General features: G+C 47.6%; 1 protein-coding gene across 5 annotated transcripts in view; it reads right to left on the bottom strand.

The window, feature by feature from the left end:
- The window catches only part of KDM6A (lysine demethylase 6A), a 1,954,130-nt gene that overhangs the window by 1,348,806 nt on the left and 579,942 nt on the right, over window positions 1–25,382 (bottom strand). For all 5 annotated transcript variants that reach the window (XM_069636498.1, XM_069636499.1, XM_069636495.1 and 2 more), the window contains exon 8: window positions 1,056–1,090. In XM_069636498.1, coding sequence (XP_069492599.1) covers window positions 1,056–1,090 — 35 coding nt within the window. The remainder of the gene's footprint in view (window positions 1–1,055; window positions 1,091–25,382) is intronic.

Genomic DNA, 25,382 nt, shown 5'->3' on the forward strand with positions numbered 1-25,382 from the left:
AGGATTGCTCCTCGAAAAAAAAGAGGACAGACCTGAAAAAATAGACACTGCGGCCTTGAGCGCAGTGCCCTCTGGAGATTTATTTTTCTTTTTTCCGAAGAATCAATCTGGAAGATTCTAAGATCTAAGATGAGGAATACAGGGGAGGACACAATCCATTCGAAAGGGTATCCCAAGGGTCTCTGTTCACCACAACCAAAAAGTAGGAAGAGCTGCAATGCCAGGAGTCACAACTGGATTCCGGTGCAGAAAACACAGAACACATGTTAAGGGAGTACAGGACAAGGACATGAGGCCCTGTCCCTGCAATGCATTTCCAGCATGACAATATCAGCCTCCAATTGAATATTCCATTTCCTGATGTGGCTTTTTGGCAATATTTTTTCAGGCACCACTAACATTGTCAGCATGGATCCTAAATGACACTTAAGTGAACAGTTATACAGTTATGAATACAATTCTTTCAATGTGATCCCAATAAGTTATTGCTGTTTTGTGTTGGCCGATGTCTAGACCCATTGCGGTATTTAGACTAGCGTCAGCACTTAACCCTACTTTTTAGATTCAATGTGTAAACTTGCTGGGTGCTGTGTGGGCCACTGCAGGGTTAAAAGACCTGCGGTATGCTGCATGGAAAACCTGCCAGCTTGTCCGTTTCCAAATCCCAAGTACATGTTCCATACAACCATATTTGGCTACACACTTCAATATCCACAGAGAATCCCTGAGTCTTCACAGACTTAGTTCAGGCTAATGTTAAAGCCGCCATTGAGCTACAGTTCTTCACACAACCATCATTATGATACACAACTTCATAGTAATTACAAAATATTTTCAGAAAATGTAGAATATAATTTGAATAGAAAATCTACATAGAAATCAACAAACTCATTTGTACATTCCATAAACGAACATGGAACTTTATTAAAAAAAAGATTTCAAACTTGTTCAAGTAAAAGGTTATATTAAAGCCAATTGCTCAAAACGGTTGCGCAGTAATGCATGTAATGATTGCAGATCGTAATTGTGAAGCAAAGACTTTAAAAAAATCTTACCTGAGTTTCATAAACATGGGCAATGTGAAACTGAACTGCAAGAGAGTAATTTTAGAATGAGATTTCCACAAATAAAAATAAAACCATGTTTAATTGCTAGTAATAACCCCTTAAGAATTAAGGGCAAATATCATCGTCCAGAATGCTCATAAGAAATCACTGTGCGCTCTTCTAAATCCTACAGTAATCATCACCGGCGAAAATCCTGAAATTAAAACTACTTGTAAATGAAAGTTACTCACCGTAGTGACTAGAGTACTCAGTCTATAATCCCCTTTCCCTCATCATTGTGCGAGTCCCCCAACATGGGGACAGTACCGGAACCTTTGGCAGAAATAAATTGAGCTTCCCCGCTAAATTTAGTATAGCACACAGGGGCGCAGGCGCGGCATAGGAACGCACCCCGATGCCCCGCCCTCTGGTGCCTCACCTCAGTCCCCTTTTAACACATTGCACACTTAAATACCTGGCTACACTAAATAGATCAGCCCCTGGCATACTAGCGGGGGAAAGTGGGTGGAATGTATGGACGAAAGGCGACCGAGTACTGTAGTCACTAGGGTGAGTAACTTTACTCATACGTCCATTCCCCTTCCCTCCACACTTGTGGGTGATTCCACTGAACAAGACCATATGGTGGAACTGTGATAACCTGCCTCATATCTAGGACAAAGCAAAAAGGTTCTTCAGAACTGCCTGACCGAACTCTACATCGCGCTTGGAATTGGTATCCAGGGAATAGTGCTTAAAAGGCTGAATAAGTGGCCCAAGTAGCCGCCTTGATTATGACATCCAAGAATCATGTGTGTGAAGCGTGACGGCCGTGTCCTTAGCCCTGACCGCATGGGCATAAATCCCCCTCAGGAACTGGTTTGCCCAAGGTCGTATACACCTCTGAAATTGCCTGGACCATCCAAAAGGCGATAAAAGCTTTGGAAGCCTGGCACGTGCCTCCCCCCCAAAAAAAACTGAACAATGCCTCAGACTTTAGGTCCAAGGAATGTAAAGCCCTTTCTGCCTCTGACTGCTGGTTCGGAAAGAACATCGGCAGGTAAATTTCCCGATTCAAATTGAATGGAGAGACCACCTTGGGCAAAAAATGTGGATACGTGCGCAAGATGACCTTGCCGTTATGAAACGTGGTGAAGGTCTCAACGCCTGCACCTCGCCGACTGCACGCAGAATTAAGTGTCACCAATAGTACTGTCTTTAGTGTCACCAGACGGATGTCCACCAGGGCCATCGGGTCAAAGTACTTGCGCTGTAATGGTGCAAGAACTATGTTGAGGTCCAAAACCGGATGCAGCCTATTAACTGGAGGAAAAGGCCTGGATAACCCCTTGAGGTGGGCCTTAAGCACCAGGTTGGCTGCTGAAAAAACATGCTTTAGGGAATTCTTATAGGGCCCAATGGCCGCAAAATAGGTGCAGCAGGTATCCACCTGAACACGAGAAAAAGATGTGCAGAGAAGGCCTGCACGTCGTCCAGTGAGCTATTGATGGGGTCCAGCCCCTTGTCGCGAGCCCAGTGGTAAAATCTTGCCCACTTGCTCCTATGCTGGGATCGAGTAGACAGCCTCCTATATAATGTCTGATGTCGTCTGAAAATTTAGCATGCTGGAGTCTCAGCTGGTCAGAACCCAGGGTACTCGGGCCAGCCTTGCTGGGTCTGGGTGCTTCACTGCCCTACCCTGAAGCATCAGGAAGCCCCTGTTGGGTTTTAGAAGTTGGCCAGGCCCCTGGGAGCACAACTGCAGCAGATCTGCGAACCAAGCCCTCGAAGGCAAGAGGGGGGCAATCACTATGTGGCTGCAGTCCACCGACACCTGCCCACAAAGCAAACCAGGGCCACTTGGAATTGAGAGGAAATGCGAATAAGTCCAGATCCAGAAAACCCCAGCACTGGAACAGGGGCAACAAGATGATGTGTTACTCCCACTCATAGGTGTTGAACTTCAAGCAGCTCGGCTGGTCCGCTTCTGCATTGCCGTCCCCCCAGGAGGTGGACTGCTGATATCCAAATCCCCATTGTCAGGGCCCTTTCCCAGATGGATAACGCCTCCAGGCACAGGAGGGGGAGGTGGGAGGAGAGGGTCCCACGATGCTTGTTCGGGTAAAACATTGTCATGGAGTGGTCTGCCCTGACCAGAGCTGCAATGTCCCTGATGAGGGGCAGAAAAGCCTTGAATGCCAGGCCCACTGCCCTGAGCAGATTGATATGAAGGAGGACTTCCAGTCTGGATCATGCACCATGAAGTGAGTAAACCTTCAGAGTAACCTCCCAGCCCGAGAGCAAGGAATCTGTAGTCACCAGCAGAGTGGCCCCTTGCCAGGCAAAGGGGGCTCCCACTGCCAAATTGCCGTCCATCAACCGCCAGCGAAGATCTGGGACGAGGAGCGGGGTATTGGGATCCTGTCCGACTGAGACCCCCAAATCCTGGTCCCAATTGACCACCAGGTGCAGCTGGAGGCTGCTCATCTTGAGGCGGGCGTGCTGCACCATGAGAACACAAGATACCATCAGCCCTAGGAGGTGCAGGAATTACCATGCAGAGTTTGTCGAGTGGGCTATAAGGAGCCCTATCGCCTTATGGAGGGAAAGGAGCCTCTTGGGCGTGAAGAACACCTGCTGCACAGCTCTGTCCCAGCAGACTGCAAGAAAGATCACATCCTGGGTTGAAGCCAGCTGCGACTTCCTTTTGTTGAGGGAAAAGCCCAAATGGTGAAGAACATGTGCCAGCTGCAGGCAAGAATCCACAGCCCCCTCGGGTGAGCTGGCCCCGATCAGCCAGTCATCCAAGCAAGGGTAAAATGGTGGCCCTCCAGGCGGAGGACACCAGCCATCGCATTGATCAGCTTTGTGAACACATGAGGGGTCGAATGGAGGACAAAAGGCAGCACCTAGTGGTACGACAACCGTGAACCGCAGAAACGTACGATGCGGCTGGTAGATGGGGGCATGATGGTACACCATACTTGAAGTCTAGGAAACACATCCAGTCCCCTGCACACAGAGACTCTGCTATGTGCGCGGGAGTAATCATCTTGAAGCGCTTGAGCGATAAAGACATGTTGAGGACTGACAGGTCCACGACTACACTCAGGCCATCATGGTTCTTTGGTACTGCAGAAATCCTGGAGCAGAAGCCAGAGCCCCTGTCCGACTGACGAGCCGGGTCCACACCTTCATCTCCAAGAGAAAGGATCTCCCGTAAAAGCGCTGGGGACCCTAACTGATGTAGAGGAGAGGATGGTAGAGGAAAAGGAAGCGGAAGACTGAAGCACGTGCCGACTATAGAAAGGATCCAAGGACTCTTGAAATAACGCTTCCAGCTGTCCTGGAAGAGTGCCAGCCGGTCCCCTACAGGCGAGCTGTGTTCCCCGAACATGAGGTCTCTGCTTCTAGGCTTCTGGGGGGGAGAGGAGTGGGGGGGAGCAGAGAAAAAACATGCAAATTGCTCTGCTGCTTCCTCCTGTGGTCACCGGGTGACCTTTAACGCCTTGTGCACCATGGTCCCAAAAGCAGGTGAAAGCGCAGGGATTGAAATCTGTCCTGCCCAAGACTGCAAGAAGGACTTCTGCCCTGGCATAGACAGGATGGCCAAAGACTTGGCGGTTTGTGTAGCGGTCTTCTTTGTCAACTCGTCATTGGTGGACGAATGAAAAGGGTCTGAGACCTACAAGGGAAGATCCAGGATCCGCTCTTGCACATTTGATGAAAATGTAGTGCCATGCGTTCGTCCTGAAACTCCCTGAGCATTCACCCCAGCTTCTGGTTTGGCACGGCTAGACGGGTGTCAGCATTAGCTTGCCGCATATGCAGCCCTAAGATGAGGTAGCATATGCTGAACACGAGCCAAAAGACTCCAGGACCTTGTCCTCGGTGGACAGACAACTGGAGGTGGCTTCCGCAGAGGAAGACAACAAAGATGATGGTATAAAATACAGCAAGGCCACAGCCACCACTGAAGAATGAGGCCGGGGGAATGAGGCCAGGAGCACTGGCTCCCCATCCGCCAGCCTGAACCTAATGTCTAATTTCTTGTTCATATGGACATTGGCCCTGGGCTTCTCACAGACTTTTCTAGCCACCTGCATGACATCCTTCTGGAACAGAATGCCTGAACAGCTCGTGGTGCTCTTGCCCAAAACATCTGGAGGGCCTCCCCTAGCTGGGGGACCCCAAGAATTTCGCAAGGCCCTGAAGGCCGTCATGAAAGGCCTTTACAGATGCTGAGGGTTCGTCGTCCTGGATGTTGTCATCGCCGTCATTGTCGACATCACGCCCCCCCCCCCTTTCCAGCCTGAGGGGAGTTCCGGGCCCTGGAAAACAGGTGCCAGCAGAGTTTCCCCTTGATCCGGGCCCGGTTGCTGAGGGGGAGGCACTGGAGGAGGAGGAGGGGTCTGGATAACTGGTAAGGCCTGGACCGGGAGGGAGGGGTGGGGGGGGGACAGGCGGCAGCATGGGCAGCGCCGGAGGAACCAGAAAGGTTCCATAGGCACTACCTGCAGGATCACCATCTTGACAATATTCTTGAAAAGCCCCGTCATCAGCAGCGAACAAATGAGAAGGAAGTGCTCGAAAAAGTGGTCCCTGCAATCTGCCGAATCGAGGGGCCAGCCCTCGCAGCGCTTGGCCTCCATTCCTGATTGAAGCGCCGTGGCGCATGAGTAGTCTAGCGGTAAGGCTGTGATGGGTAGATGTATCCCTGAGGAGACCAACCTGCTTGAAGGACCCACTCAATGGGTGAGGGACCAGGTAGGCCCTGATCCGAATCCAAGATGGCCGCCTGTCTAGCAGGATCTGCTGTATGCTTATCTGCCATCTTGCGCCACACCCTCGGCGGGAGGGAGCGAAGGCCCCATGCCGGCTCAGACATGGTAGAACAAGCCTTGAGCCCTCAAACCTGAAACAGAAGCGTCGACCTCAGAGGTTGCTCCGGTAGGCTGTGCGCCCTCAGCAACTGAGCTGGTAGTCGTGCCGGATCGTGCTAAGGACGGACTCTTTGAGATAGAATACGACGATCCTTTGCCCCCTGGGGCCGACGAGGACGACGAACTTGATCGCCCCTCCATGGACCGCCCAGTGGAGCTCCTGAGCCCCTCGGTTTAGGAGCCAGTAGCCTTGAGGGCCTTGGGTCTGGCAACAGATCACCCAGAAGAGTTCCCAGCCCCCTCGGCTTGGGAGCCGTTACCCTTAGCAGCCTCAGGCCTGTCAGAATCAGAATCCAAGGTACCCTTGCCCGCAGAAAACCCTGAGAATGTGTTCCCAAACTGCAGAGCCGTACTAAACAAAGGGCCTACACATTGTCTTGATGTGGGGTCCTCGAGACAAACTCTTTAAGATGACCTGCAGGAGAAGCGTGGAAGATCTCCCTTCAATGTGACAACCGATTCTTCAATGCCTTATCACGCAAGCACTGCCAGCAACGCACGCGTCCCAGCGGTGGTCGGCCCCAGGCACTCAATACAGAGTGCATGGGGGTTCGAGGCCAGGAAAGAGCGTTCTCAGAACGCACATCTCGTGAATCCGCCTACAGCCGACGTGCGCCATGAGTCGAGGCACCGAAGTGAGGTGAAGAAGTTTGAACGATAAAACAGAGCAAGCAGAATGTAAAAAAAAATCTCTGTCTAGCTGCCAGGTCCAACATCGTCCATGCAGAAAAAGGGACTGAGGTGAGGTGCTGGAGGGCAGGGCCACGGCGGGGCATTCCCACTCCCAGGTCCGCGCCGCAAACTTTAAAGGGGAAGCTCAATTTTTCATGCCAAAGTATCAGTTGGGGGAAACCCACAAGGATGGAGGAAAGGGAACAGGACGTAGGAGTATCATGTATACTCCCGAGGCGAGATATTTGTACAAAACGCTCTCCCAAGGCGAGATATTTGTGAAAATTTCACTCTGATATCAAGAGTAAACCACCAAACAGAAGTTTCAATATAGAATGTAATACTCACGAGCAACTGCATTCTGGCTGCTTGCACCATAGAACTATTTTCTCAAAAGATTCCTCAACAATGTACAAGTCTGTTTCCAGATTGAGCCAAAAATTTGACATCTAGACTCCCACTGTGAATGCCCACTACAATTCAGCCCCCGGGTGGTCACAGGACTTACTACTCCCCTCTTCACTAATTAGGATGTATGCATCAACACACCTTGTAGAAAAAATAAGCTTTAAAAGACCAATTTTAATGCCGTAGCTATAGTAAAGGTTACAACAAACTTTGCATAGGAAAATACAAAAACGTTTCCCTATAATTATTGTTCTTGTCCATGAACATTAACCACGTTTGGTATGCAACTGATCTGGTCAAACTTATCAGAATAAATTCCCTATGAGTACTCTTTCTGGAGCTTGTATCTATTTAGATAAAAAGTGAAGCATTGTATAAAATCTGGTGGTTGTTTCAGAGTACTACTAATTGTTTACTGTGCTCCCATTAAAATCCCTAGCCTATGTGTACATGTACCAAAAATGGACTACTGAGTCGAAACCCTTTTGTTTTCCTTTCTATATGTAATCGGGAAGAAATTATCCTGCTCAATTTTGATTAATGTAAGTCCTCTACCTAAAACCATTTAATAAAAATTGTACTTTACTCCTGCACCCCGATAGCAGGAAGGTAGGGTGGGTGCATACGATTTTATACATACGAGCTCCACAGGCCTCAGCTCACCATGCAGTGAGAACATTCCAAGCATAACCCCTGGTGCAAGCGAACACTTTATTCAGCTATCCTTTCAGTACTGTGCCCCATAGAATTCAGTTGAGTCCCACGATAAATCTGGTCGAATTGTACACATATCCCTTTCATCTTTTCGTTCTCATGCCTTCCTGTGGACCTTTTCTATCCCTTGTCCTCACCCAAACTATATACTATACTTTGCTCATCCCTACCACTACTGAATGATCAATCGTACTCCTCCTTTGCCTCTCTGAAATGCAAAAGAGCTTCGACATCATGAACTATGGCAGTAGACGCTACACAAATTCAAGGTAACAGAACAAAGACTTGTCAGTAGGTAACAGTTGTCTTCTGGGTCGTGTGAATGTGTTTATATTCACATGCTTTGCAAAGATTAGAAAGCAGTACTGTGCTCGGTTAGTGGTTGTGCAATTGGTACATTTGCAAAGAAAGGTCTTAAACATGCTTGTTCTACTTGAGTCTGCTCCTCTGCATATCTATACAGTAGTGCTTTTCAAAAGTGTACATTTGTTGCCTCTTTGCACATTGTGTCCAATGGAAAATGTGCGTGAAATTTGAGTGGTGCCCTTGAGGTTCTTGTGAAATGTCCCCCTTTGCTTTTACTATGCACGTCCACAACACTCAGATGAAGCACACTATCCACTTGGTGATGCTAGATTTGCTAAAGGGACATACCCACAATTTCTCTATGGCAAATGATGCAAAAAAAGGGCTTACTTTACACATGTTTTGTTCTATTTATGTAGGACCCAACAGTTCCATGTACGTTTGGCATATGTAGACCACCTATTTTCTGATTTATTTTGTAATCTTTGGAAGAAATCTGGCTACTCTATTAACCGACATGGAATTTTGAAACAAACTTGGGTGACAAGAGTGAATGAGTGTGAAACACCACTATCTTTGTTCATAGCTACGAAGGCTTCATCTATGGACAATTACTGTAGCTCACTTACCCTATTGATGAACACAACTATACCAGAAATACCACCATGTAAGTGAGGTGCTTCAGCAAGCACTTGTAAATTCATGCAAATGGGGGTAGCATTAGCTGTGTAACACGGTTGAGATCCCCAACTGTAGTTCGGTTAGTGGCTTGTGGGTGTATTTTTTCATACAAAAAAAAATCAATTCATAAAAAATAAAACACATAAAATCCTCCTATTCCAAAAAGAATCAACCAAACGCACAGTTGGTATTAGACATTGTGCTAACAATAGTGCCTTAGCTAACCACTATTTCCAGATGTTATTTTAAGTTCTTACAGGAAGGCATTCAACACCCTTATAAGTGCAATCGCACTAGCCAAGTTACGACCTGATAGACAGTTTAACCAAAACATCTCATTAGGCACCTCAAGCGAGCTTTGCTACAAGATCTATATTAATCTAATCGTCATTTATATAGCACCCTTTCCCCATTTGTATGACCTCGATGCGTTTTGTGGTTGGAACGCCCTTGGGTAACGAAGTCCATGTATGTGAGATTCTAAGAGTTATGTGTGTGCATTCTGCCAGTTTAGGACTTAGGAGGGATGCTAGGCTCCAGTAAACCGACCCACAGTCCGGCACGTGGGTGGGTGCTGTATGTAGATTAGGATAGAGTGCTAGTGCAAGAAACTGGATGTGTGCCCAGCTAGACCAAATTTGTTCAGAGGTTGTTACTGCATACTAATGGCAGAGGTGTTGAGGCATGTCAGGGGTTTCAGTGTGGATGGCTAGGCGAGCTGCTAGACCGGATTGGCATAGCCATAGCTGCATTCTATAGTGCACGGATGGAGAGCCGTGTCTACGTCGTGTCCACAGACATGGTGCGAGTTATAAATACCTTAAACTCAGATGGAGGCCATCTTTGATGTCACTTTCATAGGCCCAAAGTGATTGGCTGATCTCGCTAGCCGAGAACTCCCTAGACTTGAAAGCCTGAGCAGTGGAAGAGACGCCCAAGTCTGAGGGACCGCAGCAGGAGAGCCAACCAGACCACAGACACTAAAGCAGCGGGGGGAAACCCAAAGTCTGAGACAAAGCAGTAAAAGGGAGCACGGTCAAATTTAAGAAGCAGCAGTAAATGGTGGACAACCCAGAGTTGAGACAAGTGAGTAGTGGGAGAAATGCCCAAGTTTGAGACACAGCATTGGATGGAAAGAAGCTTAAAACATGAGGTACTGTAGTGGAAAGTGAACTACCCAGACCCATGAACCTTGCACAGTGGGAGAAACGGGCAAATTTGAGATTCAACAGTACATGGTGGAATACCCAAGTTCAGTATCAACAGCACATGCCAAAACACCTACATTTGAGACTCAACAGTACATAGTAGAACACCCAACATTGGGATAACTGACCAGTGGGAGAAACCGCCCGAGTTTGCGCTACCTACCAGATATATTATTATAACATTGATTTACATGCGTTCAGTACATTTCTTAGGCACTCAGTTGTCTCTGATTTTTTGCATAATCGACATCAACGTTCTAAAACAGGTATCTTTAACCAGGCATCCTCGACTTGCATGACCCGGAATTTGTTTAGTCGGATTAACATAAATATGCGTCTAAACGAAGGACTAGTAAATTGGTACATATACTGCTGAAGTTTCCTTTAGGGAAAATGCAGTTTATAAAATGTGCACAGTAATGTCATTCTCCCAATATGATCATGATTCTGTGACCAATCCCACATATGGGCCTTTTTTTTAAAGGTACTTAATAGGGCGCCCATACCTTCCAACCATTCCGGTGACCACATGATTTTATTGAAGAACCTCATTACTGTTTCTAAACAGTGTTCGCACTCTACAGAGACCCCTTATTAGTTTTCTCTTTAACAGCAAGAGAATCGACTGTTTGTCAGCACACATCATCTTAGTATAAAAATTAACTGTTTATCGCAATTGCAGTTCTCAAAGAGGTTAGGCAGAGTACAACTAATTTGCATGGATCAGGGTCACTTTGGTGAGCCCCAAGATACGTCACCATATATGGCTTCAATAACATCGGCCCATCTTTCAAAGTCTGCATAAGAACTTTCCAGGGCATATGTGATGCTGATGATTAGTTTCTGATGATAGAGAGGAACTACTGCAGTGAAATGAACCCTACTTCAGTACTAACAAAATGCTTTAAGGATAACCTAGTAGCAATAGCCCTCAAGTATCAACTTGCGAATATCAATGCTTCCTCAAAGTCATCCTTCACCTCATAACCAAGGTATTTCTAGATCATGACCTATGCATAACACTCCCTTGGGTCAGAATTCCCACTTTATCATTCAGGGTTTTACCAACACGCATACATTTGGATTTCTCGACATTGAATATTTCTAGCGTATTCCTGTAGAGCATTAGCACTCCTACAGAGACCCACATAGGTGGTGTTGAATATGGCTCGATCTTCTGCATCAGTCAAGAATATTATTTTTGACGTACCCAACCTGGGAGGGAAGTTTCACACTTTAAACAGATGTTCTCCAATATCTGCCATGACAGAGCACGTACCCTTCGTCCATTTTTATTGGAGCAGGCAATTCCCCCATTTTGTTTATAAGCCGTTTTATTATCTTGTACAACTGTCAAGCTTGAAGTAAATCTGATGCTATATTTAGATTAATCAGTTTCTCCCATAGCTTGCCACAATCAATTGCATCAAACGCAGATTCGAAATGCACAAAGAATATATACAGGTGGTCTAATTCTTGTACTTCGCTTGTTGAACAAGTGAGTTCATTATTAATAGGTTATGGGTGCCGGACAGACCCTTTTGGAAACCCAGCCGAAATGGACTCAGAATCTGGGCGTCTATTAACTATTCTCCATATGCTGTAAAATACATGTGGAATAGATTTTACTGGGAGCATCCAGTAACCAACAGTATTCAGTAGTTTGCTGGATCGTCTTTATTACCTCGCTTAAATACAATGGTAAAGTGCGACAGCCTCTAAGAGACTGGGATATTATTGGAATCCCTTGTTTGATTAAAGAGTGTTAGTAGGGTATCCACCCAGATTTTAGGGCTATCCAGCATAACCATGTTGGACCCCTCTAGATTTTTTACATTTCTTAATGATGTTCAATAGGGTGTCCCTCTCAAAGCTAAGACTGATCAATGAAGCAGGATATATACATTAAGTTCTTTGGTGTGTCAAAAGTGATGCCAATATGTTTCCCAAATAGTAGATTTCCCAAATTGTGTATACCCATAGATTTTACAAGATTTCTGCCTCTAGTATTCAATATGTGCAACATCTTCTTGGTATCAACCTTCCTGATGATATAGTAGAGAATTCTCCACTATGAATTACTAGCAGATAGTGTGTACCATTTTAACAGCTTTCAGTGCTTATTTTTTTTTCTTACACCCACATACACGTTTTAAGGGATTGTTTCATAGAGTGGTCTTTCTTGATATCCTGCGTCATGATCCGTCTAGCTTGAATTATGGTCTTATACGGCTTAGGATATTGATATTTTATTTCTATTGCGCTCGTACACAAGGGTTTCAGAGCGCGACAAGGGAGGGGAACAGGGGAGAACAAAACAGCGATCTTACTAGGCCCAGTGACATTGAGAACGCGCAAGTACATGGGAGAGGGGGAGGGGAAAAGTGCATGGAAGGGGGGAGAAGTGGAAAGTGCAAAGCAGAAGAGAAACGGATAAATAACAATAAATAAAGGCAACAAACAGTGGTGGTGCAGCCAGCAATTTGCAAGTGCTAGGTTTAAGGCAGCAAACGGGGTAGGTCTGATAAGTGCAAGAAGAAAAAGGGGTGCTGTATGGGTACAGATACAGACTCCAGTGCAAGGGGTGGCCCAGAGGCAGTGCAGGAGCGTGGCGGGGTAAGCAGGTACCTGGGCCCGGAGGACAGAGGGTGGCCAGGTGCACGGTGCCAAGAGAGAACAGATCAGCAGGGGAGAGGAGGGAGCGAAGGCAGAAGAAAAGAGGAAGGTCTTGAGATGCTTACGGAACCGGAGATGGTTCTCAAGTTTTAGAGTGGCAGGGAGGCCCCAGCAGAAGACAGATCTACCGCCAGCTCGTTTTTGAAAAACAACTGACCCTGAGGGAGTTAGAGGTAGAGGAGCGAAGAGCTCGAGAGGGGAGGTATTTGCAGAGGGATAGCTGAAGGTATTTTGGACCCAGCCCCCGAAAGCCTTGTGGACAATGCAGAGGGTTTTGAATTTAATCCTTGCATCCACTGGGAGCCAATGGAGAGATTTCAGAGCTGGAGAGATACAATCCCAGGGCTTGAGGCCAAGGACAAGTCTTGCAGTCCTGTTCTGGATTAGTTGCAGAGGCAGGTAGATTTAGAAAGAGGCTGTTACAATAGTCCAACCTAGAGAGAACCAGAGCTTGGGCTACCATGAGCTTCTGCAGGAAGGTGAGGAAAGGCAGAGTACCCCCGAGGAGGTGCAGTAGGAAATTTGACTTTTTAGAGACCTCAGAGATGTGGACAGAGAAGGAAAGGGTGGAGTCAAAGATGACCCAAAGTTTCTTAGGCTCGCAGGTGGGGGTAGGAGGAGGGCCAAGGGAGGCTGGCCAGAGAGTGAGGGGAAAGGATGGTGAAGGTGTGCCGATGAGGAGGATCTCCGTCTTGCTGGCATTCAGACAAAGACCATTGGCAGCACACCAACATTGAATGGCAGTTAGGCAATTCGAGATGAGCGAGGGAGAGGAGGTGGCAGAGGGCAGCCTGAAAATGAGTTGAGTGTCGTCAGCGTAGCACTGGAAATTTGAGCAGAAAGTGACAATCCATTGGGCGAGAGTTTCCAGGTATTGGTTGAAAAGCCAGGGCGAGATGTTAGACCACTGGGGAACAACACAGGTAGAGAGGAAGATGGATGAAAGGAAGGACCCAAGTTGGACCTGGGTGGGTCAATCTGAGAGGAAAGAGGTCAGACAGGCCAGAGCCTGATCAGTGATACCCAGGTTTTCACGGAGACAGTTGAGCAGGATGGTATGGTTGACCGTGTCGAAGGCAGAAGAGAGATCGAGGAGGATGAGGACAGAGGGAATGTTAGAGTCAAGGTTGGAGAGCAGATCTTCACAGATGTTAAGGAGACCAGTTTCTTCTCCTGAACAGTGTTCAGGAGAGGATGTTTCTTTCCCACAATAATCAGAGTGTGAGTTCTATATAGAAAGCAAGTAGTTATTGATCCAATCCAGCTAATGAGCTCACTGGGGAGGTAACATTTTCATAAAGCCTGTCTAATTCGCTCATGTATTTTGTGATGGCAGCAACGTTTTTATCCGACCATCCAATTGTATATAAGCCACTGGATGAATTAATTTCCCCGAATTCATCATGGTTGATGCTCCGACCTTTGTGCAATGCAATTCTAATTTTTGGGATTGCATGATCAATATAGGTATTGGATTCCACACTCATCTCTTCCACCCTACTGCAGAGATCTTAGCTACCACATAAGTAGTCCATGCTGGATTGTTTGGACCCCATGCCGCTACTGCAGGGCAATCACCAGCAGCAGCACCATTTAACATCAACAGATCCAGATCGGCAACAAAATGAGTCGACCCATAGGCAAGAAATTATCAGAGAGTTCATGTCTTTTGGTTAAAGGTAAACAGAAGGCTGCGGCCTTTATCAATAACAGTACATTTCATATAGGGCGAGTTGAAGTCTCCTCTGATCAACAAAGCAAAGACTGGTCGATGTGCTTTATAGAAGCAGATGGTTTCATATATTAATTGTGTGTTACTGGTAGCTTTTCCTCAGAGGGTAAGGGGGAGATCAGATATTTATCACCAATATACTACAGTTAATATCAAAGATGACTTTCACCGCCTGAATGGGGTTACCAAGTAGTGGCATAATTTCTTTCATCGCCCATATATTAGAGCAGATTATAAAAAAGCAACTAAAGACATGGTTGTTCAATCAATACTAGCACATTGTCGACTGGACACTAGCGCTCCCGCGCTTACCTCTGAATACTATGCTTACCCATGCCTGCTTGCTTATCTGCTTGTAAATGTTAACTGATATGCTATTTCATCAATTGTATAACTATTACCAAGATATCTGTAACCACGCCGTGATACCCCAGAGTCTGGGCGTGTAACAAATGAATAAAATAATATAAATAAAATAAGCAGTCTGCCATATGGACAGCCACCTATACCTATTCTAGACGGTTTAAAGCAGGTGTATCCAGAGAACGACATTCCCCATCAACCATAATTCCTGTATCATTATAATGTCTGACTCATACAAATTGGAGAAAGATCCCATTTTGTGAACATATAGGTATGGCCTCTCATATTCCAGGAGACCACCTTTATTGAATTCTTAGCAGGGCTGACTTGGTGCTGGTAAGAAAGATAGGAGCCATTCCGAGTGGCCTCTTGCTTGATCTTGTGTTGTAGATTTTACTGACGCTTTGGCTATGGATTTTACATGGACCCTTTCAAGCTTAGCTCTAGACTCAGACACCACCTTTTTGTCCATAATTGGCTTTGACTTTGAGTCAGCCAACTAGTCAAAGTCAAAACCTCCTTTTAGAAGAGAGGGCAAATTGCTTATGATCAGGATGACCGATTTGGAGTCAGAGCAATGGACTCCAGTTACAGCTGAGCGAAAGCCTACTCACTGTTCAACATAGCCCAAGTCCAAACTCTGCAAAACGCGCAATGATGGTGCATGCTAAATCAGGTTCAGTATAGATCTTTGATTTACTAGGACTAGATTGTCTTCAAATAAACGTGAAATTGTTAATCATTGGGGCATGGCTTATTTTCCTTCCTGGTCGAGTGTACCCCCGCCCCCTCTGATGCCAGCATTAAGACACTTTCCTGCAGGAGCGCTGCCCAATCAATCGTTAACAGTGAATCCCTCATGTCCATTGAAGAGGCAATACTATGTCTGATCTGGAGGACCTATTAACTGGCAGAGTGTTCCGTTCAATCTTGTTCCTTACAGAGCCAGCCTAACTATCCACATTGGTTATTAAACAGGAGATTAGCAATAGTGTCTTTTTCTGGAGTCTTCTGTTTTCTAGCAAGTCTCTTACAGGACCTTTTCTGTCCAGGTGCAACCTTTTCAAATTGGCCTTGAGGAGCTCTAGTGCTTATGTCCAGATTAAAATTTTGAGTTCTGCACTTTGGCGGCCCATTTTCTTTCTGTTAATTCCACTCTTTCCGTCTTGCCTTTCTGGAAAGAATGGAGTCATAATTAGGTTCAGGGGCCACTTCATAAGCCTCTTCATTTTCCTGTGACACTACCATGGTTGATTCCATTGGATCAACAACCTCTTTCAGCTTGCCACATAAGGTCGTTCCATATGCATCCCTACTTTTGTGGTTATTTATGTTTTGTTAACTTCTCCTTTCCTTTATTCAAGTCTGGGACTTTGTTATTGGAGTACTGTGATATCTGTGCCGGCAGAGTAATTTGGCGTCGAGTTTTTTCAGATATCAAGTTACATAGACTTAAAAGAATTTTCAGTGCAAAATAAATTGGCTTATTTTGTAGATTAAGACCACCACTTAACCCCATTTGGCTCAACGTACTCAACGCTTAGCAGACTGACTTCCGGCTTCACAACATGAATCCTCCATCAACCCTGTTAGACGAGAGGAATCTGCAAGTCTTTGGCTAGATGTCATTTTATGGAATCTCCAAACTTGGATTTATATTAGAGATGCTTCATACCCAAGATGATAAAATGAGATTAGCACTTGGCACTTGCTGACATCTGCCTGGAGAGAAAGACATATTTATTAACAAATTGTTGTCTATTTCACTCGAGGCGTTGCCAGTTTACACAGGATTCCCAGTGCATAATGCTCGAACACTTTCCAATTCCACTGCACAAACATGTTTTGTAGTCGTTTTAAAATATTTTCTTATTTTAGTTGATACTTTGACTAAAGATGGGGTTTGTGTCGGGGTCAGAGGATCCAAGATGTTTTCTTTTGCTCGAGTTCACCCTGCTTGGCCACCCCTTTTTCTTCGTAATACGTTTATTGTTGCTAGTCCGCTGTAGATTATGATTGCGTTTTGCAGGCATTTCAGATACACTATGGTAATAACAGAAGTTCCTGCGTGTGCTCCACTGACACCCTCCACTGCCACACATCAATGAACACACACCAGCTTAGCGGTTCTTTCACACTAGCAGGGTTAGGATCAGCAGTAAGCTGCTGTAGAACGCTTCCTTCGCACATTACAGGTGCAGTATCACGGTAGATCGAGGAGTGCACAAAAATGTATCAATGCTCTGCATCACTTACGCTCGCTCGAGTTCTCACAGATGTTAAGCATACAAAATAATTATAAGTTACTCACTCTAGGGGGACTAAGAGTACGTTAGTCAGTACGGTGAACAACTAAATTATTCTTACGTCCCGTCCCCTTTCCTCCATACTGCATGGGCAATTACAACTGAATGTAGCCCCAGGTTGGAGAGGTGACCCTCCTTAAGCAAATAAGTTCCTTAGAACCTCATGTCCGAAGGCCGCGTCAGATTTAGAGCTGGCGTCCAAACAGTAATGCTTAGAGAAAGCCAAAAGGGTGGCCTAGGTAGCCGCCCTGCTTATGACTTGCCACAGAACCTGCCGCTGGAAGACGATGGCCATGGCTCTGACCGCGAGAGTGTGCATGTTGGCTGGCAGTGACTTGTGCTGCCCTTCATAGGCCTATTTGCTAGCCGCAACCATCCACTGTGCAATGGAAGTCTTAGATGCCTGATAACCGGTTCTGGAGCCCCCAAAGGGTGACAAAAAGTGCATCCGACTTGCGGAAGCCCTTGATCCTGTCCAGATAGAATTTCAGAGCGCATCTGCCATCCAGACAGTGCAAGACTCTGAGCCTCGTCCTTTGGGTCAGCGAAGAACATAGGTAAGACTATTCCCTCGTTAAGATGAAAGGCGGAGGGTACCTTAGGTAGGAACGCCAGGAGAGTCCGCAGGACCACCTTATCCCTGTGGAAAGTAGTGTAAGATTCTGAGGCCACCAGAGCCTGGATCTCACTGACGAGTGGAGGTAAATCACACCAGCAAAGCAGTCTTAATGGTGATCAGTCTGATGTCCGCTGACTCCATTGGCATGAATGGCTTGTGCGCCAAGGGACCGACCACCACACTGAGGTCCCACACGGGGTGTGCCTCTTAATGGGAGGGTAAAGCCTGGACAATCCCACCAGATGTTTCTTGACAATCGGGTTTGAGGAGAAGACCTCCTCAGAATTTCTGAAGGCCTCTATGGCTGCCAGGTAAGTGCGACATGTGTCCACCTCAACGCCTGAGTGCGCGAGAAGGAGAGCACGTCATCCAGCAACAGAACATGCTCCATTTGCTTTAATATTGGCTCCTGGTAGCCTTGTTCCTTGCACGCTGAATGATCTCCAGGTTAGCCTGTGATAAGCTCAGGTGCTTGAGGGTGAACTGTTCAGAAGTTAGCCCTTGCAGTGTGCTTCCTGAGGCATGGAAGGTGAATGGGTGGTCTGTCCGTGAGGCTGAGCAGTTCGGAGAACCACTGTCTCGCTGGCTACCAAGGAGCAATCAAGATGATGCGGAGGTGACAAGCTTCCTTCATCTTGCAGAGTACCCTGGGGATCAGGGGTGTTGGGGGAAAGGCATATGCTGTCATGCCTTCCCATTGAATCTGCAATGCGTCTCCCAGGGAGATAGGGCCCTGCCCCTGCCAGGACGCAAACTGATAGCACTTCCTGTTCGTCCAGGAGGCAAGTAGATCCACCTAAGGATGGCCCCATGTGTTGAAGACCATCTGCAGCACCTGGTCGCTCAATTGCCATTCGTAATTGTCTGCACCAAGCCTGCTGAGCGTCTCTGCTTCCAAATTGGGCCTCCCCCGGGAGGTGGACGGCCGCGAGGTAGAGGTTTTCCAGGACTCAGTCCCACATGCTGACAGCAGAAGGGACCTGGTACCTCCCTGCTTCTTGACATAGTACATGCTGGTGGAGTTGTCGGTTTGGATAAGGACGGTCCTGCCCCCAATAAGCAGAAGGAAGGCTCTGAGGGCTAACCAAATGGCCCTGAGCACCAGCCAGTTGATATGTGACTCCTGCCGGGTCCAGACTCCATGGACAGTTTGACTGCCCAGAGTTGCTCCCCAGCCCTCTAGGGAGGAGTTCGTAGTGATGACCTGCAGGGACAGCTGCTAGACGGGCTTGCCTGTCCGCAGGTTGCAGACCCTGGGGTTTATAGTCACTTTTTCGACAGTCATAGTGTCGAAATACAACAGTTTCGACTCAAAAGCATCAAAAACATTTTTCGAATGCATGTTTTCTTTTTTGGGGGGGTGGGGGAGAGGAGGGGGGGTGGGGGGTGGTGTCCAAAACCCCTGTTCTTGGGGAAAACCAACTCATTTTACTATACGAAACAAAAAAAAACATTTACATAAAAAAATGCATTCGAAATTATTTTTCCCGATGCTTTGGTTTCAAAATTATTGTATTTCGAAACTATCTTTTCAAAACTTTGATGGGACACCAGTCCCTGGACCACCACGTGACGTCCGAGTGGAGAGAAGGCGGTATGCTGACCAGCTCCGCTTGTGAGCCCTACTCCCGATTCCTTGTGCTGACCTTCACAGGACTCCAATGGCCGCAACCATCCTCTGTGCGTTGGGCCCAGAGGAGAGCTGCCACTGCATTCATGAGTCTGGTAAATACCATGGGGGCTGAGTTGAGGACAAAGGGTACCACCTTGTACTGGAAAAGACAGCCAATGATCCTGAAGCATAGGAAGGAGCGATGAGGTTGCCAAATCGGGACGTGTAGGTAGACGTCCTTCAGATCCAGGGAGCACATCCAGTTTCCCTTGTCTAGTGTCTCTTCAATGAGTACTAGCATTACCATCTTGAATTTCTGAAGAGCAAGGGAGAGGTTGAGGTTGGATAGGTTCAACACAACTCTCAGGCCAGCCTGGTTCTTTTTTTGTATGGCGAAAATCCTGGAATAGAAGCCTAATCCTCTCTGGAAGGCTGGTAAGTCTTCCACTGTTTGGCTCCGCTAACAGAGTTGCCTTCCCAATCTGTGGGAGTGGAGGGGAGGAGGAGGGAGGAAAGGGAGGTATCGGTAGGCAGTACCCCATGGATACTACAGAGGATCCAGGGGTCACCCATTGGAGACACGTGGACCCGAAGAGACGCGTCGTGCCTTTTTACTGTCTGAGGCTGCTGCTGAGGAAGGGAACTGGAAGAAGCCCTTGCACCCCCCCCCCCCTGTTTTTGTTGCTTGCGACGGTGCTGACTTGATGAGTGGACAGGTTGTCTCGACCTCTGCTCCTGGAACCCCCGGAACCTGCCAAACGCCCGCCCTTTGTCAGAGCCTTGATGCAAAAGGGTGTATGCCTTGGGCATTGTTACGCAGAATCCTGTGCAGTTAATGTTAAAGGACATTTGTACCGTGCACTATCACCACCGGAGTGGTCCCCTGGCGCTCTGGCGGCTCTAAAAGAGGATGGGAGGTTGAGTTAGTGGGCGGAGGCAGGAAAAGTGCAAGAGAGCAGTGATGTGCTGTTGGTGGCCTCAGCCCAGTGGGTCCGTTGGCTGGGCCTGGGGTGTTTGCGGCCGGTAGTCGTGATGTAAAATGTTGTGCAAGACTATGCATGTTTTTGTTTTGTTGTTGCAATGTAGTGAAGTTTGTGCATTTTTTTGTGCTGTAGATTTTGGTTTGGAGCTTGAGAGGTGTATGTAGAAAGAAAATTGTTAGTAGGGTTGGTTAGTTTGCGTCTCTATCCTGAATTCAGGCGCTTGGCTTGTGCAGTCTTCCCTGGCGCGGCTCTGTCCTGATCTGGGTCCGACTGGCTTACAAGGTTCCTTACTCCTCTGGCCCCCACCTCTAACATGCTCTCTCATAGCTCCCCTTATCCTCCCTTCATACTCCTGTGGCCAGTGCACCTGCCAATGTCAACCTCTCAGGTAGAGTGGTGATTGCCAATATCTCGACAATTCCACACCACCGTGGTACCTGGCGGTAACTAAGGGACGCGCGAAAGTGTTGGTGGGATTGTCTGGGGGAGTTGGCGCAGTCTTCGTGTGTGCCGCCTGTGTTCCAGTCTATCCGGTGTCACCGTCCAGGTGTCGTGGGAGCTACCCTCTCGGGTCAGGGATGTCCGTGTCCTTTCCGGATTAGTCATCCTTTTTCCAGTTTCGGTTTCCAGATTTAGTCTGTGGTGTTGAAGAGCCAGGTTTTTAGTGATTTCCTGAATTTTAGGTGATCTTCAGTGTTTCTTATTTCTTTTGGGATGGTGTTCCAGGTTTTTGCGGGTAAGTGGTAGAAGGAGGTGCCTCCAAGTTTTTTCTTAAGGTATGGTTTGAGTTTCAGGCGGATTTCGTTGCTTGATCGGAGGAGTCTCGTTGGTTTGTAGACTGTTATTTTCTTTTGCAGGAATTCTGCTCCTTGTCCGCTGATTGCCCTGTGCGTTATGCACATTGTTTTGAAGGTGATGCAAAGTTTTACTGGGAGCCAGTGCAGTGCTTTTAGGGCTGGAGTGATGTGGTCTCTTCTGAATAGTTTGAGGAGTAGAAGGAATGGAATGTTTAAAGGTAACACATAATAAATGGGTTTTAAAGGGTTGGGTTGAAAGGAAAAAAATTGACGATAGAGACACTTATTTTTCAAAGGAAATCATTCAGTTTTATATCACAGGTGGGGAGAAAGAGAACCCTATATATACCCGGAGAATTGGCGGCACTCGAACCTATGAGCAGAGAGAAGGGTCAAGGGACCTAACCAGATGCCCATACACAAATGTGTCTTCTGTGCAGTTTTGACAGTGGACAAACTCCTGTGAAAACTCCCATATTGTTGAATGGACTAAGTGGCCTATGCAGTGAAAGTCCCGGGAACTTGCTACAAAGCAGGCCTAAAAAGAGGACGAATATGACTGGACAGACGATCTATGGAGTCCAAACCAAGATGATTCGGGTGGTGCAGTTCCCTTAGGGAGCACTACAGAAGATTAAGACTACAGGTATATGCAATAAATCCCCTTTGGTATCAGTCGGTACCACAAAGATTTAGTTGGTAGCTGTGGCTGAGCAGTCGAACTTCTCTCAAGAGGGAGATGAGCAGTATTCAGGGTTTACACAATATGTCTACAATACTATGGCACAAGGCAACACTGACCAAAGCTTTGTATTAAAAAGAATATATATATTTTACACACTACTAGTCAACACATCTATCACAGTTATTAAAGCAAGTTAAAATCAGTCAAGAAAAGTATACACTACTCCCTGATTAAATTGTAGAGAAGTTTGAGCAAGAGTGAAAACTGAGCAAAACGGCACAGTGAAAACCAAGCACAAATTGCACTCTAACAATGTCTTACAAGGGAGGGAAAGAACAAGTTAAACAAGAATATACTCTTAAACACCCTAGCAACACTTCCCAATAGGATTGTGAACAAGTTTAGGCAAGGCAGTACTTTAGCATGTGTAATACTGAAGTGAAAACCGAGCAAAATGGCACTTCACAAGTTTAAAGAGAGGGAAGGAAAAGGTGGTTTTAAGAGTTAGGTGCACCAACACATTTCTAGGGGAGAAGCAATCTAGAGAAGGCAGTTGTAACAGATTTAGCCAGAGTCAATAGGCCTGTGCCATAGTCAATGGTACAGGGCAAAGTGCCTAGGAGCAAAATGTTCTTGTAGCTGCAGTGAAGTCTTTGTTAAACGATTCGAAAAGGCGGTTGCAGAAGGTGAAAGACAATGTTAGTCGATAGGGGTGACCAACCCAGGAGGTAGGTAAAGGATTTCAAACACCTTTAGCAATACCCTGCGAAACGGGAGGCCTGGTGGAACAATGTACCTGAAAAAGTGGAAGCGGCTCCTGCGGTGGCGGTGGTTCCTGGCAGTCCCTGCAGTTTGTGTTGTCCAGCAGAAGAAGAGAGGCTCTCGTCGTGGAGGAAGGTTCGAGTTACTGCACTGCCCAGGAAAGAAGCCAGCCGCGGTGACGCCAAAACGGATTAAAAGGTACACTCCTTTAAATCGTGGTCGTGGTGGACGGGTGCCTGGCTATCCGGTCTCCGTGCAGGGCACTGGCAATTTGACCAAGGCAGGTCCTGGAAGGCAATTGGCAAACTGGTTGGCCCCACCAGCTCAAGAGAAGAAGGCTCTTGCAGATGAAGATCTTCTCTCGTCGTGTGGAGAAAAGTGGTGAGACGCTGCAGCAGGGCTTCACCGGTGGTTCAGTTGTTGCAGATGTCTTTGGCTTCTCTCCTCTTCGGCTTATTAGTTCCAGCGGCGACGTCTTGCTCTTCCAGTCCTCAGGACCCTGCTTTTATGCAAAAAGACCTCCATTCATACAGCCTAGCTGTCACTCACACAGTGGAGTGGTCATCCTGGCGGGAGACCCTCCAGCCTATAAGGGCAGAGTGTGACTTGGGCTGCTGAGGCAACCCTGTCCAGGGGGCCTACTCCCCCTCCCACACAATGGACCCACCCCAGACTCAGTGGCGCCGAAAGGAGGGCTTCTTGGCAGAACCCCGCAAAAAGGACGAACAAAGGATCCCCGACCTGGGTTAGGATCTTCGAGAAAGACATGAGAAAGAATTTATATAAAAGTTCTGGCAAATAAAACCTACCGGAGTAAAGTTGATATAAAAATAAACCGGCGGTATGTTAGAGGCTGTCAGTAATTGTGGTAGCCACGAACAATGGGAAAATCCCATAGGGAAATATATGCGTTCTAATATTTTTGGTAGTAAGCACTGCCACCAGCCAGAAACTTTTGAGAGGGACTGTACGGTACCCTCTCGAAAATGAACATAAGGAGAAATGTATTAACCCTTGCCAGTACCTCCATTGCAAGATGTTTTAGTTCAGAACTATTGACTAGTAAAGTCAATGGGGACTTTACATGCCCTGAGAGACAGTAGTCAGTCCCACGGTATGGAGTCTATGTTTGGGGGGTCACTATGACACCCCTGTGTTACTGCTCGGAGGGTGCTGTGTAACACGTATAAAGATGGTTCCTATGAAGGTGAGATAAAACCCATAGACATTAAACAAAATAATTGTCAAGAAAACACATAGCAAATATGCCTAAGAGTGGGAAAAAGTGTCTCACTCTTAGCAGGAGAAAAAAACAAACCCTTCAAATCCAGCAAAGCTGTTGGGGGACTCTATAGGTAAGGGAAATTAGCCATGGAATGAGAATTCTCCCTAACAGGCATGGCCTTCATAAGGATAGGTAAAGACTTTGCAAGCTGTTCTTTTTATCTAATTCCTCGTCAGTGGTAGAGTGGAAGAGGTCACTACCCTCGAACGGAATGTGCGATCCTGGATGTCGGAGTTAAACTCAGTAGCCCCAAAGCCAGGCCGTCCTTCTCATGTCCGTGGCAATGCAGATGGCCCGGCAGTAGGTATCGATGTGGGCCACGGTGGACTACATGATGTCCTGCGCTACTAGCCTGGATTCTCCTAGACCCGTCTTGAAGCGTACCTGGCACTGCACCACAAGAAAGTCTGCTATATCCCGCCCCAACCGCTGGTTAAAAGCTGCAAGCATGGCATCTGCGTTGACCTGACGCCGGTGCAGGGAGGTGGAGTAGAGCTTCACCCAGACGCCTCCAAGATCATCTCCTCCTTGCCAAGAAGCACAGAGGACAAGGGGGCTGAGGACGACTGAGGCTTAGAGTAGAGTGACGCCGCAGTGATCACTGAAGAATGCGGTTGGGGGTGTGTTGATAAGTGTGTATCCCCTTTCATCTGTCTATACTTGGCATCGAGGCAGTGATTGACAAGTTGAGGCAAGTGTGGTTTGAGCCACCCCTTCCTGGCCAGAGCAACAACGTCTTTCCGCATCGGGATACCCGTCTTCGCAGGGGGTATTAGGGTGAGGACTTCTACCAAGAGCCCCTTCTCGGGCTGCTCTACCTCAGGTTGAGGAAGGCCCAGATATTCTGCCAAACTTGCAAGCCTGTTGTGGAAGGCCTTTGCTGACGACAGCGTGTCAGGGTCCTCCTCCTTGTATGTATCCATCTGAGTGTCCGGCTGGTCTGGCGCGGGAGGAGTGCTGGGCGCCGTGGGCTGCGGCGTGGAGACCAGAGCTGGAGGCTACTGCGGGACCGCCTGAGCTGTGGGAGGCAGGGGAGCCGGAATCAAACAAGCCGGCAGGGGCAGCGGGGTCTGCGCTGGGGCCTGTGGTGCTGGAGCCATGGGAGGAAGTACTATGGGCGCCCCGGTGAAGTGACCCCAGGGGGACGGGGGGGGGGGGGAGTCCCTGACTGCATCCCGCCCGCAGGATGGCCCCCATCTGGGGGGTTCGCATCAGCGCCGGGAACCTTTCGAAGAACCTGTCTTCGGAGGCAGAATCAGTGGCAGGGGATGTTGACAGAGTGGCTGGGGGCTGCTGGAGCCAGAGCACACTCTGTCTAGGTAGCAGGGGAAACATGCCCTGTGCTGCTGATGGATAAACTGTAGGCCACATACCGGGTTGACACCAGTCCAAACTTGAAACGCGTTCACCCGCCTGCTCTGTTCCTAGGAGTGGCATCGGACGAGCGACCATGGTTTCTGGCGTGGCAGCCGTTTTGTTGAGCTGCGTGCCAAAGTTGTGGTCCATGGCTCCCTGGGCGCGGCCTCCTCCAAGACTCTTGGTTGTGGAGCATGAGGCCTACCCTACACCTCAGGTCTAGGCCTG

The sequence above is a fragment of the Ambystoma mexicanum genome, chromosome 7p (genome assembly GCF_040938575.1).
Source record: "Ambystoma mexicanum isolate Mex_15411 chromosome 7p, UKY_AmexF1_1, whole genome shotgun sequence".
NCBI lineage: Eukaryota > Metazoa > Chordata > Amphibia > Caudata > Ambystomatidae > Ambystoma > Ambystoma mexicanum.